The sequence below is a fragment of the Bufo bufo genome, chromosome 5 (assembly GCF_905171765.1).
Source record: "Bufo bufo chromosome 5, aBufBuf1.1, whole genome shotgun sequence".
NCBI classification, from domain to species: Eukaryota; Metazoa; Chordata; class Amphibia; order Anura; family Bufonidae; genus Bufo; species Bufo bufo.
In genome coordinates this window covers 549663723-549680157 of record NC_053393.1, presented here as the reverse complement: position 1 = coordinate 549680157, position 16435 = coordinate 549663723, and the positions used below count along the sequence as shown (strand labels likewise).

Sequence of the window (16435 nt, the reverse complement as noted above, 5' to 3'; positions counted from 1 at the left end):
TCTTTACCCTGGCACTGTGTGGCACTCTTTATCCTGGCACTGTGTTGCACTCTTTATCCTGGCACTGTGTGGCACTCTTTATCCTGACACTGTGTGGCACTCTTTATCCTGACACTCTGTGGCACTCTTTATCCTGGCACTGTGTTGCACTCTTTATCCTGGCACTATATAGCACTCTTTATACGGGCACTGTGTAGCACTCTTTATCCTGGCACTGTGTTGCACTCTTTATCCTGGCACCGTGTGGCACTCTTTATCCTGGCACCGTGTGGCACTCTTTTTCCTGACACTCTGTGGCACTCTTTATCCTGGCACTGTGTGGCACTCTTTCCCCTGGCACTGTGTGGCACTCTTTCCCCTGGCACTGTGTGGCACTCTTTATCCTGGCACTGTGTTGCACTCTTTATCCTGACACTCTGTGGCACTCTTTATCCTGACACTCTGTGGCACTCTTTATCCTGACACTCTGTGGCACTCTTTATCCAGACACTCTGTGGCACTCTTTATCCTGACACTGTGTGGCACTCTTTATCCTGGCACTGTGTAGCACTCTTTATCCTGGCACTGTGTAGCACTCTATATCCTGGCACTGTGTTGCACTCTTTATCCTGGCACCGAGTAGCACTCTTTATCCTGGCACCGTGTGGCACTCTTTATCCTGACACTCTGTGGCACTCTTTATCCTGACACTCTGTGGCACTCTTTATCCTGACACTCTGTGGCACTCTTTATCCTGGCACTGTGTTGCACTCTTTATCCTGGCACTGTGTTGCACTCTTTAACCTGGCACTGTGTTGCACTCTTTTTCCTGACACTCTGTGGCACTCTTTATCCTGGCACTGTGTTGCACTCTTTATCCTGACACTCTGTGGCACTCTTTATCCTCGCACTGTGTTGCACTCTTTATCCTTGCACTGTGTTGCACTCTTTATACTGACACTCTGTGGCACTCTTTATCCTGGCACTGTGTTGCACTCTTTATCCTGACACTCTGTGGCACTCTTTATCCTCGCACTGTGTTGCACTCTTTATCCTGGCACTCTGTGGCACTCTTTATCCTGGCACTGTGTTGCACTCTTTATCCTGGCACTATATAGCACTCTTTATCCTGGCACTGTGTGGCACTCTTTATCCTGGCACTGTGTGGCACGCTTTATCCTGGCACTGTGTTGCACTCTTTCCCCTGACACCGTGTGGCACTCTTTCCCCTGGCACTGTGTGGCACTCTTTATCCTGGCACTGTGTGGCACTCTTTATCCTGACACTGTGTTGCACTCTTTATCCTGGCACTGTGTGGCACTCTTTATCCTGACACTCTGTGGCACTCTTTATCCTGACACCGTGTGGCACTCTTTCCCCTGGCACTGTGTGGCACTCTTTCCCCTGGCACTGTGTGGCACTCTTTATCCTGGCACTGTGTTGCACTCTTTATCCTGACACTCTGTGGCACTCTTTATCCTGACACTCTGTGGCACTCTTTATCCTGGCACTGTGTTGCACTCTTTATCCTGGCACTATATAGCACTCTTTATCCTGGCACTGTGTAGCACTCTATATCCTGGCACTGTGTTGCACTCTTTATCCTGGCACCGTGTGGCACTCTTTATCCTGGCACCGTGTGGCACTCTTTATCCTGGCACCGTGTGGCACTCTTTATCCTGACACTCTGTGGCACTCTTTATCCTGACACTCTGTGGCACTCTTTATCCTGACACTGTGTGGCACTCTTTATCCTAGCACTGTGTGGCACTCTTTATCCTGGCACTGTGTTGCACTCTTTATCCTGGCACTGTGTTGCACTCTTTAACCTGGCACTGTGTTGCACTCTTTTTCCTGACACTCTGTGGCACTCTTTATCCTGGCACTGTGTTGCACTCTTTATCCTGACACTCTGTGGCACTCTTTATCCTCGCACTGTGTTGCACTCTTTATCCTTGCACTGTGTTGCACTCTTTATACTGACACTCTGTGGCACTCTTTATCCTGGCACTGTGTTGCACTCTTTATCCTGACACTCTGTGGCACTCTTTATCCTCGCACTGTGTTGCACTCTTTATCCTGGCACTGTGTTGCACTCTTTTTCCTGACACTCTGTGGGAATCTTTATCCTGGCACTGTGTTGCACTCTTTATCATGGCACCGTGTTGCACTCTTTATCCTGTCACTATATAGCACTCTTTATCCTGTCACTATATAGCACTGGCACTGTGTTGCATTCTTTATCCTGGCACTATGTGGCACTCTTTATCCTGGACCATATAGCACTCTTTATCCTGACACTCTGTGGCACTCTTTATCCTGGCACTGTTTTGCACTCTTTATCCTGACAATCTGTGGCACTCTTAATCTGGCACTGTGTTGCACTTTTTATCCTGGCACTATATAGCACTCTTTATCCAGGCACTGTGTGGCACTCTTTATCCTGGCACTGTGTGGCACGCTTTATCCTGGCACTGTGTTGCACTCTTTATCCTGGCACTGTGTGGCACTCTTTATCTTGGCACCGTGTGGCACGCTTTATCCTGGCACTCTGTGGCACTCTTCTTCCTGACACTGTCTTGCACTCTTTATCCTGGCACTGTGTTGCACTCTTTAACCTGGCACTGTGTTGCACTCTTTTTCCTGACACTCTGTGGCACTCTTTATCCTGGCACTGTGTTGCACTCTTTATCCTGACACTCTGTGGCACTCTTTATCCTCGCACTGTGTTGCACTCTTTATCCTGACACTCTGTGGCACTCTTTATCCTCGCACTGTGTTGCACTCTTTATCCTGGCACTGTGTTGCACTATTTTTCCTGACACTCTGTAGCACTCTTTATCCTGGCACTGTGTTGCACTCTTTATCCTGGCACTGTGTGGCACTCTTTATCATGGCACCGTGTTGCACTCTTTATCCTGTCACTATATAGCACTCTTTATCCTGTCACTATATAGCACTTGCACTGTGTTGCACTCTTTATCCTGGCACTGTGTTGCACTCTTTATCCTGACACTCTGTGGCACTCTTTATCCTGGCACTGTGTTGCACTCTTTATCCTGACACTCTGTGGCACTCTTTATCCTGGCACTGTGTTGCACTCTTTATCCTGGCACTATATAGCACTCTTTATCCTGGCACTGTGTGGCATGCTTTATCCTGGCACTGTGTTGCACTCTTTATCCTGACACTCTGTGGCACTCTTTATCCTGGCACTGTGTGGCACTCTTTCCCCTGACACCGTGTGGCACTCTTTCCCCTGGCACTGTGTGGCACTCTTTACCCTGGCACTGTGTGGCACTCTTTATCCTGGCACTGTGTTGCACTCTTTATCCTGGCACTGTGTGGCACTCTTTATCCTGACACTCTGTGGCACTCTTTATCCTGACACCGTGTGGCACTCTTTCCCCTGGCACCGTGTGGCACTCTTTACCCTGGCACTGTGTGGCACTTTTTACCCTGGCACTGTGTGGCACTCTTTATCCTGGCACTCTGTGGCACTCTTTATCCTGACACTCTGCGGCACTCTTTATCCTGGCACTGTGTTGCACTCTTTATCCTGACACTCTGTGGCACTCTTTATCCTGGCACTGTGTTGCACTCTTTATCCTGGCACTATATAGCACTCTTTATCCTGGCACTGTGTGGCATGCTTTATCCTGGCACTGTGTTGCACTCTTTATCCTGGCACTGTGTGGCACTCTTTATCCTGACACTCTGTGGCACTCTTTATCCTGGCACTGTGTGGCACTCTTTCCCCTGACACCGTGTGGCACTCTTTCCCCTGGCACTGTGTGGCACTCTTTACCCTGGCACTGTGTGGCACTCTTTATCCTGGCACTGTGTTGCACTCTTTATCCTGGCACTGTGTGGCACTCTTTATCCTGACACTGTGTGGCACTCTTTATCCTGACACTCTGTGGCACTCTTTATCCTGGCACTGTGTTGCACTCTTTATCCTGGCACTATATAGCACTCTTTATACGGGCACTGTGTAGCACTCTTTATCCTGGCACTGTGTTGCACTCTTTATCCTGGCACCGTGTGGCACTCTTTATCCTGGCACCGTGTGGCACTCTTTTTCCTGACACTCTGTGGCACTCTTTATCCTGGCACTGTGTGGCACTCTTTCCCCTGGCACTGTGTGGCACTCTTTCCCCTGGCACTGTGTGGCACTCTTTATCCTGGCACTGTGTTGCACTCTTTATCCTGACACTCTGTGGCACTCTTTATCCTGACACTCTGTGGCACTCTTTATCCTGACACTCTGTGGCACTCTTTATCCAGACACTCTGTGGCACTCTTTATCCTGACACTGTGTGGCACTCTTTATCCTGGCACTGTGTAGCACTCTTTATCCTGGCACTGTGTAGCACTCTATATCCTGGCACCGTGTTGCACTCTTTATCCTGGCACCGAGTAGCACTCTTTATCCTGGCACCGTGTGGCACTCTTTATCCTGACACTCTGTGGCACTCTTTATCCTGACACTCTGTGCCACTCTTTATCCTGACACTCTGTGGCACTCTTCTTCCTGACACTGTGTTGCACTCTTTATCCTGGCACTATGTTGCACTCTTTATCCTGGCACTGTGTTGCACTCTTTAACCTGGCACTGTGTTGCACTCTTTATCCTGGCACTGTGTGGCACTCTTTCCCCTGACACCGTGTGGCACTCTTTCCCCTGGCACTGTGTGGCACTCTTTACCCTGGCACTGTGTGGCACTCTTTATCCTGGCACTGTGTTGCACTCTTTATCCTGGCACTGTGTGGCACTCTTTATCCTGACACTGTGTGGCACTCTTTATCCTGACACTCTGTGGCACTCTTTATCCTGGCACTGTGTTGCACTCTTTATCCTGGCACTATATAGCACTCTTTATACGGGCACTGTGTAGCACTCTTTATCCTGGCACTGTGTTGCACTCTTTATCCTGGCACCGTGTGGCACTCTTTATCCTGGCACCGTGTGGCACTCTTTTTCCTGACACTCTGTGGCACTCTTTATCCTGGCACTGTGTGGCACTCTTTCCCCTGGCACTGTGTGGCACTCTTTCCCCTGGCACTGTGTGGCACTCTTTTTCCTGGCACTGTGTTGCACTCTTTATCCTGACACTCTGTGGCACTCTTTATCCTGACACTCTGTGGCACTCTTTATCCTGACACTCTGTGGCACTCTTTATCCAGACACTCTGTGGCACTCTTTATCCTGACACTGTGTGGCACTCTTTATCCTGGCACTGTGTAGCACTCTTTATCCTGGCACTGTGTAGCACTCTATATCCTGGCACTGTGTTGCACTCTTTATCCTGGCACCGAGTAGCACTCTTTATCCTGGCACCGTGTGGCACTCTTTATCCTGACACTCTGTGGCACTCTTTATCCTGACACTCTGTGGCACTCTTTATCCTGACACTCTGTGGCACTCTTCTTCCTGACACTGTGTTGCACTCTTTATCCTGGCACTATGTTGCACTCTTTATCCTGGCACTGTGTTGCACTCTTTAACCTGGCACTGTGTTGCACTCTTTTTCCTGACACTCTGTGGCACTCTTTATCCTGGCACTGTGTTGCACTCTTTATCCTGACACTCTGTGGCACTCTTTATCCTCGCACTGTGTTGCACTCTTTATCCTTGCACTGTGTTGCACTCTTTATACTGACACTCTGTGGCACTCTTTATCCTGGCACTGTGTTGCACTCTTTATCCTGGCACTCTGTGGCACTCTTTATCCTGGCACTGTGTTGCACTCTTTATCCTGGCACTATATAGCACTCTTTATCCTGGCACTGTGTGGCACTCTTTATCCTGGCACTGTGTGGCACGCTTTATCCTGGCACTGTGTTGCACTCTTTATCCTGACACTGTGTGGCACTCTTTATCTTGGCACCGTGTGGCACGCTTTATCCTGGCACTGTGTTGCACTCTTTATCCTGGCACTGTGTTGCACTCTTTATCCTGGCACTGTGTTGCACTCTTTAACATGGCACTGTGTTGCACTCTTTTTCCTGACACTCTGTGGCACTCTTTATCCTGGCACTGTGTTGCACTCTTTATCCTGACACTCTGTGGCACTCTTTATCCTCGCACTGTGTTGCACTCTTTATCCTCGCACTGTGTTGCACTCTTTATACTGACACTCTGTGGCACTCTTTATCCTGGCACTGTGTTGCACTCTTTATCCTGACACTCTGTGGCACTCTTTATCCTCGCACTGTGTTGCACTCTTTATCCTGGCACTGTGTTGCACTCTTTTTCCTGACACTCTGTGGGAATCTTTATCCTGGCACTGTGTTGCACTCTTTATCATGGCACCGTGTTGCACTCTTTATCCTGTCACTATATAGCACTCTTTATCCTGTCACTATATAGCACTGGCACTGTGTTGCATTCTTTATCCTGGCACTCTGTGGCACTCTTTATCCTGGCACTGTGTTGCACTCTTTATCCTGACACTCTGTGGCACTCTTTATCCTGGCACTGTGTTGCACTCTTTATCCTGGCACTATATGGCACTCTTTATCCTGGCACTGTGTGGCACGCTTTATCCTGGCACTGTGTGGCACGCTTTATCCTGGCACTGTGTTGCACTCTTTATCCTGACACTGTGTGGCACTCTTTCTCTTGGCACCGTGTGGCACTCTTTATCCTGGCACCGTGTGGCACGCTTTATCCTGGCACCGTGTGGCACTCTTTCTCCTGGCACCGTGTGGCACTCTTTCCCCTGGCACCGTGTGGCACTCTTTCCCCTGGCACCGTGTGGCACTCTTTCCCCTGGCACCGTGTGGCACTCTTTCCCCTGGCACCGTGTGGCACTCTTTCCCCTGACACCCTGTGGCACTCTTTCCCCTGACACTCTGTGGCACTCTTTACCCTGACACTCTGTGGCACTCTTTACCCTGACACTCTGTGGCACTCTTTACCCTGACACTCTGTGGCACTCTTTACCCTGACACTCTGTGGCACTCTTTACCCTGACACTCTGTGGCACTCTTTACCCTGACACTCTGTGGCACTCTTTATCCTGACACTCTGTGGCACTCTTTATCCTGACACTGTGTTGCACTCCCTGGCACTGTGTTGCACTCTTTATCCTGGCACTGTGTGAGACTCTTTATCCTGGCACTGTGTGGCACTCTTTATCCTGGCACTGTGTGGCACTCTTTATCCTGGCACTGTGTGGCACTCTTTATCCTGGCACTGTGTGGCACTCTTTATCCTGGCACTGTGTGGCACTGTTTATCCTGGCACTCTGTGGCACTTTTTATCCTGGCACTGTGTGGCACTCTTTATCCTGGCACTGTGTGGCACTCTTTATCCTGGCACTGTGTGGCACTCTTTATCCTGGCACTGTGTGGCACTCTTTATCCTGGCACTGTGTGGCACTCTTTATCCTGGCACTGTGTGGCACTCTTTATCCTGGCACTGTGTGGCACTGTTTATCCTGGCACTCAGTGGCACTTTTTATCCTGGTACTGTGTGGCACTCTTTATCCTGGCACTGTGTGGCACTGTTTATCCTGACACTCTGTGGCACTCTTTATCCTGACACTGTGTTGCACTCCCTGGCACTGTGTTGCACTCTTTATCCTGGCACTGTGTGGCACTCTTTATCCTGGCACTGTGTGGCACTCTTTATCCTGGCACTGTGTGGCACTCTTTATCCTGGCACTCTGTGGCACTTTTTATCCTGGCACTGTGTGGCACTCTTTATCCTGGCACTGTGTGGCACTCTTTATCCTGGCACTGTGTGGCACTCTTTATCCTGGCACTGTGTGGCACTCTTTATCCTGGCACTGTGTGGCACTGTTTATCCTGGCACTTTTTATCCTGGCACTGTGTGGCACTCTTTATCCTGGCACTGTGTGGCACTCTTTATCCTGGCACTGTGTGGCACTCTTTATCCTGGCACTGTGTGGCACTCTTTATCCTGGCACTGTGTGGCACTGTTTATCCTGGCACTTTTTATCCTGGCACTGTGTGGCACTCTTTATCCTGGCACTGTGTGGCACTGTTTATCCTGGCACTCTGTGGCACTTTTTATCCTGGCACTGTGTGGCACTCTTTATCCTGGCACTGTGTGGCCCTATGAACAGTCTATAAATATGGGTGTTGCTCTTTTAGAAATGATATTGACTGACTGTAGTCTCATCCTACAAGGCGTACGCTGTATACCGCTGTGTGACTCTCCAGGAGCTGATTCGCCGCTCAGTAATATTAGTAGAAGTCCTGGATAGACAAAGTGGACCAGTTATTCCGCTTTGAAGAACTGGCCCCACTGGGAGAATCACTCTCGTTCGTCTTTTGTGAAAATATGGGATCCATGGAAAACATAGAGGTTTTCGTACATAGTACACCCCAAAAACCCTAGATGTCCGCCTGACATTTCATGACCTTTACCTTTACACCCATGTTGTATCGTACACAGACATATTCCATAGCGGCAGAGCTGTCCGCTAAACAACCTACTGGGGCTTCTTCTTCTAACCCTTCATCAACATCATCTCTCTTACTTTCTCCTTCCCCAAGTTACTTTATGTTTTTCTCAGCTGCTTTCTTGCTATTGTAAAGGATTTGATCATTTATACTTGTGAAGCTGCAGTAGCACTATTACTTCTATGCGGAAGGGGGGGGTCATCTGCAGCGCTGCTGGAAAATCCATTATGGGGGGGGGGGGGGGGTTATGAAATGTGTCAGCAGAATTATAAGATGAGAAATCCTGGCACCTGCTGCCACCCATTGTAATGATGGGGGTGGGGGGTGAGGATAACGCTGAATGGCCTTCTAGATATAACTGATCCCGGAGGATCCAGATGATATATTTATTCTGTGTTTTAGATATCTGCGCCCCCATGATAACACTTCCTGCCCCTCTGTAGTGTTAATAGGAAAATAAGGCCTTATGGCGGAAACTCAGACTTCAGATTGATTGGTTGGTATGAGGAACGGCGTCCCTATGACAACACTGAGCTGCCCGTGGAAAGGGGCAGGGAGTGTTGTCATGGGGGTAAAGGAGACGGGTAACCACAACTAACGAATACCAGCGATCGGTGGGGTATGAATGGCTGCAGACACATCGGACGCCGCTCATCACCATGGAGAGCAAACGATTGGACATATCGAAATCTGACCTGCCTTCCTTTACAAGTCTGCAAGGCAAATTGTGTGACCAGGGCCCAGCCGTGGGGGCGGCGTGCAAGCTGGTGCATGAGCTGCCACTGCAAAAGGGGGCACCATAGATGGTCTGACACCCACAGCTGGTGACCACCAGAATCTATTATTTATACACTGTATAGCACAGTATGGCAGCATTACTGAGCATTGTATGGCAGTATTAATGAGCTCTGTAAGGTGGTAATAGTGAGCACCGTATGGTGGTAATAGTGAGCACCGTATGGTGATAATAGTGAGCACCGTATGGTGGTAATAGTGAGCACCGTATGGTGGTAATAGTGAGCACCGTATGGTGGTAATAGTGAGCACCGTATGGTGGTAATAGTGAGCACCGTATGGTGGTAATAGTGAGCAACGTATGGTGGTAATAGTGAGCACCGTATGGTGGTAATAGTGAGCACCGTATGGTGGTAATAGTGAGCACCGTATGGTGGTAATAGTGAGCACCGTATGGTGGTAATAGTGAGCACCGTATGGTGGTAATAGTGAGCACCGTATGGTGGTAATAGTGAGCACCGTATGGTGGTAATAGTGAGCACCGTATGGTGGTAATAGTGAGCACCGTATGGTGGTAATAGTGAGCACCGTATGGTGGTAATAGTGAGCACCGTATGGTGGTAATAGTGAGCACCGTATGGTGGTAATAGTGAGCACCGTATGGTGGTAATAGTGAGCACCGTATGGTGGTAATAGTGAGCACCGTATGGTGGTTATAGTGAGCACTGTATGGTGGTAATAGTGAGCACCGTATGGTGGTATTAGTGAGCACCGTATGGTGGTAATAGTGAGCATTGTATGGTGGTAATAGTGAGCACTGTATGGTGGTAATAGTGAGCATTGTATGGTGGTAATAGTGAGCACTGTATGGTGGTAATAGTGAGCATTGTATGGTGGTAATAGTGAGCACTGTATGGTGGTAATAGTGAGCATTGTATGGTGGTAATAGTGAGCACTATATTGCAGTATGATAGAGCACTGTATGGTGGTAATAGTGAGCACTGTATGGTGGTAATAGTGAGCACTGTATGGTGGTAATAGTGAGCATTGTATGGTGGTAATAGTGAGCACTGTATGGTGGTAATAGTGAGCATTGTATGGTGGTAATAGTGAGCACTATATTGCAGTATGATAGAGCACTGTATGGTGGTAATAGTGAGCACTGTATAGTGGTAATAGTGAGCACTGTATAGTGGTAATAGTGAGCACCGTATGGTGGTAATAGTGAGCACTGTATGGTGGCAATAGTGAGCACTGTATAGTGGTAATAGTGAGCACTGTATGGTGGTAATAGTGAGCACCGTATGGTGGTATTAGTGAGCACCGTATGGTGGTATTAGTGAGCACCGTATGGTGGTAATAGTGAGCACTGTATGGTGGTAATAGTGAGCACTGTATGGTGGTAATAGTGAGCACTGTATGGTGGTAATAGTGAGCACTATATTGCAGTATGATAGAGCACTGTATGGTGGTAATAGTGAGCACTGTATAGTGGTAATAGTGAGCACTGTATAGTGGTAATAGTGAGCACCGTATGGTGGTAATAGTGAGCACTGTATGGTGGCAATAGTGAGCACTGTATAGTGGTAATAGTGAGCACTGTATGGTGGTAATAGTGAGCACCGTATGGTGGTAATAGTGAGCACCGTATGGTGGTATTAGTGAGCACCGTATGGTGGTATTAGTGAGCACCGTATGGTGGTAATAGTGAGCACTGTATGGTGGTAATAGTGAGCATTGTATGGTGGTAATAGTGAGCACTGTATGGTGGTAATAGTGAGCATTGTATAGTGGTAATAGTGAGCACTATATTGCAGTATGATAGAGCACTGTATGGTGCTATTAGTGAGCACTGTATTGCAGTATTATAGAGCACTATATGGTGGTATTAGAACTGTATGGCAGTATAGTAAATACATATAATTGAGCACTCTATGCTTGTATTCTTGAGCACCGTACGTTGCTATTGGTACTGTGTGGTGGTATTATTTTGCACTGTATGGCAGGAGTATTGAGCACTGTTTGGTGATATTGAGTACAGTATGGCAGTATTTTTCACTTCTCTGCTGGCGGCACAGTGACAGTCTGGTTGCTAGGGGTATGCTGCCTAACAACCATAGTCTTTCCAGTGAGGTTGTCAGCAGATGCATCCATAGTCAGCGGAGCAGGGCGCGGGTACTCACCGCTCGGAGGGGCACGCACTTCAGCAGCTTGTAGTGTTTTTTGGGCTCCAGCCTGTAGATGTGCCGATCGGTGATCACCAGGCCGCGCTCCTTACACTTGTTGAAACGATTCATCTACAAAGTAACACAAAGGCGACAATAAACCCAAACATCATGTGCCCCCCCCCCCCCCCAGATCTGCCTCCACCTACAATGCTCTGCTGGTGAGGAAGACCTCGTGTGTTTACCGATACCGAAAAGACCGAAAAATAGAGATAGAGATAGATGGATAATAGATAGATAGATAGATAGATAGATAGATAGTTAGATAGATAGATAGATAGATAGATAGAAGAGATAGATGATAGATATTAGACAGATGTTTTTCAGGTGCTCCTAGTGTCTTCCTGTTTGCAGTACTGACTGTCAGCACCATGGACAGCGGACGCGCTGTGTTACGTGCAGTGAGGGATGTGCGTCCTTCCTCTCCTGTTGTTTCTCTATCTATACATCTCCTAACAAAGATCAGTGAAAAACACATTGGGGCAGATTTATCATTAGCTCAAGTCAAAATAATAAAGTGAAAAAGTCGCAAATTTTTACACAATCGCTGAAACTGCACAAAAATATGCGACTTTTATTGGCTCTGCGCTATGCTCGGCCGTTTTCTGAAAGTGGGCGTGTTTTCTTATGTAAATGAAACTCTAGACAGATTTACTATTCCGACTATTTAAAAAAGTCGCAAAAAATTGTGCAATTTCACTCCAATGAGGACCATGCTTATCTAATGCTACTTTTTATTAGAACATGCGACTTTTTCGTAAAGACGTGCGACTGTATAATCTGTATGCAGTGAGCTCCCCCTAGTGGTGGCTGTATAACCTCTATGTAGTGAGCTCCCCCTAGTGGTGGCTGTATAATCTGTATGTAGTGAGCTCCCCCTAGTGGTGGCTGTATAATCTGTATGTAGTGAGCTCCCTCTAGTGGTGGCTGTATAATCTGTATGTAGTGAGCTCCCCCTAGCGATGGTTGTATAACCTCTATGTAGTGAACTCCCTCTAGTAGTGGCTGTATAATCTGTATGTAGTGATCTCCCTCTAGTAGTGGCTGTATAATCTCTATGTAGTGAACTTCCTCCAGTGGTGGGTGTATAATCTGTATCTAGTGAGCTCCCGTATGTAGTGAGCTCCCCCTAGTGGTGGCTTTATAATCTGTATGTAGTGAGCTCCCTCTAGTGGTGGCTGTATAATCTGTATGTAGTGAGCTCCCCCTAGTGGTGGCTGTATAATCTGTATGTAGTGAGCTCCCTCTAGTGGTGGCTGTATAATCTGTATGTAGTGAGCTCCCTCTAGTGGTAACTGTATAATCTGTATGTAGTAAGCTCCCTCTAGTGGTGGCTGTATAATCTGTATGTAGTGAGCTCCCTCTAGTGGTGGCTGTATAATCTGTATGTAGTGAGCTCCCTCTAGTGGTGGCTGTATAATCTGTATGTAGTGAGCTCCCTCTAGTGATGGCTGTATAATCTGTATGTAGTGAGCACCCTCTAGTGGTGGCTGTATAATCTGTATGTAGTGAGCTCCCTCTAGTGGTGGCTGTATAATCTGTATGTAGTGAGCTCCCTCTAGTGGTGGCTGTATATTCTGTATGTAGTGAGCTCCCTCTAGTGGTGGCTGTGTAATCTGTATGTAGTGAGCTCCCCCTAGTGGTAGCTGTATAATCTGTATGTAGTGAGCTCCCTCTAGTGGTGGCTGTATATTCTATATGTAGTGAGCTCCCTCTAGTGGTGGCTGTATAATCTGTATGTAGTGAGCTCACCCTAGTGATGGTTGTATAGCCTCTATGTAGTGATCTCCCTCTAGTGGTGGCTGTATAATCTGTATGTAGTGAGCTCCCTCTAGTGGTGGCTGTGTAATCTGTATGTAGTGAGCTCCCCCTAGTGGTAGCTGTATAATCTGTATGTAGTGAGCTCCCTCTAGTGGTGGCTGTATATTCTATATGTAGTGAGCTCCCTCTAGTGGTGGCTGTATAATCTGTATGTAGTGAGCTCACCCTAGTGATGGTTGTATAGCCTCTATGTAATGAGCTTCCTCTAGTGGTGGCTGTATAATCTGCATGTATTGATCTCCTTCTAGTGGTAGCTGTATAATCTATATATAGTAAATTTCTTCTACTGGTGGCTGTATAATCTGTATGTAGTGAGCTCCCTCTAGTGGTGGCTGTATAATCTGTATGTAGTGAGCTCCCCCTAGTGGTGGTTGTATAATCTGTATGTAGTGAACCCACTCCAGTGGTGAATGTATAATCTGTATGTAGTGAACTCCCTCTAGTGGTGGCTGTATAATCTGTATGTAGTGAGCTCCCTCTAGTCGTTGCTGTATAATCTTTATGTAGTGAGCTCCCCCTAGTGGTGGCTGTATAATTTGCACATTGTGAGCTCCCTATAGTGATGGCTGTATAATCTGTATGCATTGAGTTCCCTCTAGTGGTGGCTATATAATTTGTATGTAGTGAGCTCCCTCTAGTGGTGGCTGTATAATCTGTATGTAGTGAGCTCCCCCTAGTAGTGACTGTATAATCTGTATGTAGTGAGCTCCCCCTAGTGGTGGCTGTATAATCTGTATGTAGTGAGATCCCTCTAGTGATGGCTGTATAATCTGTATGCATTGAGCTCCCCCTAGTGGTGGCTGTATAATCTGTATGTAGTGAGCTCCCTCTAGTGGTGGCTGTATAATCTGGATGTAGTGAGCTCCCCCTAGTGGTGGCTGTATAATCTGTATGTAGTGAGCTCCCTCTAGTGGTGACTGTAGAATTTATTAGCATATATCTTTGGAGTAATGTAGATGTTAGAATAATATTCTTGGGGGATCATTCACCTTTAGCTCTGGACTATGGGAAGGGGATGGATATTAATGCTCACCTTACGGATATGGCAGGAGAATATGACAGAGCTGTGGCCATCTTTTTTCCTCAGGGCTTGAAGTGATTTCTGGAAGTGAGTGGCTCCACCTGGATTTTCAGTTTCCTGCAGTGACACCAGAGAGAGTGTGGGGAAATTAGCTCAGCATTGGAGCCCATAACACTGATGGGAGTTGGTAATGAGGGGCGTGACAGACTATAGCAATGGCGTACATAGAGCCGAGGGGTCCCACAGTAAGGCTAGGTCTACACAACGACATGTGTCAGGTGACAGATACGGCACAACTACACTGCAACATTTGTCGCGCAATTTTTATAATGGTAGTCTATGATGTCGCACACAGACATGCTGCGACTGCGACGCTCGCAGAAAAATCCATTTCGAATGGATTTTTTGCGACTGTCGCATCGCAGTCGCAGCATGTCGCAGTGCGACACCATAGACTACCATTATAAAAATTGGCATGCGACAAAATGTTGTGCGACAAATGTCGTCGTGTAGACCTAGCCCAATAGTGATAAGGCGCCCCTATCTGTTTCTGGTGGGAATCACAGAGGTGGGCAGCATCCTTCTGAAGGGTGTGTTTTCTGCTCTTCCATTTCTGGCCATATTGTTATATCGCAACCTGCTGGACAGAAGTGGAAGTGCAGAAATCAGCTGGGACTATTCTAAAGCACTGTGGATAGATGCTGTATACTCACACAGGCCAGATAGTTGTTTCTCCAGGCACGGTCGTAGCCAATGTCTCTGCGCAGATCCTGCAGAGCTTCCATCGCACACACTTTACATTTGATCTGCAGCATTTCGGAGGGAGGAATGTTTTTCACTATCTTCTTGGCTCTCCATCTACAGAAGAGGAGGAAAGATCTGGAGAGGAATGCAGGGTACACATAGAGAAGTAGGTAGATTGGGTTTGTCCGTGGACCCCTGCTGCTGTGCTAACAAACTCTTCCCATAACGCTTTGAGCTCTGCTGCATAGCACCTGCTGCAAACACATCTCCTACAATGCAGTGCAGCAGGGGATGCTTTGTGCCAGCAGGGGGCAGCAGCTGCCTGCCCTGATAAAACCTCTCCATCCCCCACTGACCTTCTGTGCAGGTTCTTGCAGAGCTCCTGGAACGTCTCCAGGACGGCAGGTGGCTGCGGCCACTCCACACTTTTGCCGTAGTCCTCCATGTCCCGGACACTCTGGAATCTGCGCACGATTTCCATCAGATGGGAGCGGACTTTGTAGCACTTGTAGTAGGTCATGATTTTATAGATGGACTTCAGACGCTTGAAGTGCCAGCGTGCCAGGGTGCCCCTCCACACCTGCCAGGACAAGAGGGTGAAAGAAGTAGTTTATAATGGAGGGAGACGACCCTGGATGGACAAAGCAGGTCGGGGGGAGGATGACTGTAGGACAGGAGAATACAGTCTATTGCCCCCTGGTATCAGCCATTTCAGAGGAGAGGATGACTGTAGGACAGGAGAATACAGTCTATTGCCTCCTGTTATCAGCCATTTCAGGGGAGATGATGACTGTAGGACAGGAGAATACAGTCTATTGCCCCCTGTTATCAGCCATTTCAGGGGAGAGGATGACTGTAGGACAGGAGAATACAATCTATTGCCCCCTGTTATCAGCCATTTCAGGGGGGAGGATGACTGTAGGACAGGAAAATACAGTCTATTGCCCCCTGTTATCAGCCATTTCAGGGGAGAGGATGACTGTAGGACAGGAGAATACAGTCTATTGCCCCCTGGTATCAGCCATTTCAGAGGAGAGGATGACTGTAGGACAGGAGAATACAGTCTATTGCCCCTGTTATCAGCCATTTCAGGGGAGAGGATGACTGTAGGACAGGAGAATACAGTCTATTGCCCCCTGTTATCAGCCATTTCAGGGGAGAGGATGACTGTAGGACAGGAGAATACAATCTATTGCCCCCTGTTATCAGCCATTTCAGGGGAGAGGATGACTGTAGGACAGGAGAATACAGTCTATTGCCCCCTGTTATCAGCCATTTCAGGGGAGAGGATGACTGTAGGACAGGAGTATACAGTCTATTGCTCCCTGTTATCAGACATTTCAGAGGAGAGGATGACTGTAGGACAGGAGAATACAGTCTATTGCCCCCTGTTATCAGCCATTTCAGGGGAGAGGATGACTGTAGGACAGGAGAATACAGTCTATTGCCCTCTGTTATCAGCCATTTCAGGGGA

The 16435-nt window shown here is 47.8% G+C and overlaps 1 protein-coding gene across 1 annotated transcript in view; it reads right to left on the bottom strand.

Moving 5' to 3' along the window:
* LOC121000802 (unconventional myosin-Ig-like) overlaps nucleotides 1-16435 on the bottom strand; it is a 251040-nt gene that overhangs the window by 114431 nt on the left and 120174 nt on the right. The window contains exons 17-20 of the mRNA XM_040431450.1: nucleotides 15318-15541; nucleotides 14931-15075; nucleotides 14230-14334; nucleotides 11334-11447 (exon numbers count right to left, since the gene is read on the bottom strand). Coding sequence (XP_040287384.1) covers nucleotides 11334-11447; nucleotides 14230-14334; nucleotides 14931-15075; nucleotides 15318-15541 — 588 coding nt within the window. The remainder of the gene's footprint in view (nucleotides 1-11333; nucleotides 11448-14229; nucleotides 14335-14930; nucleotides 15076-15317; nucleotides 15542-16435) is intronic.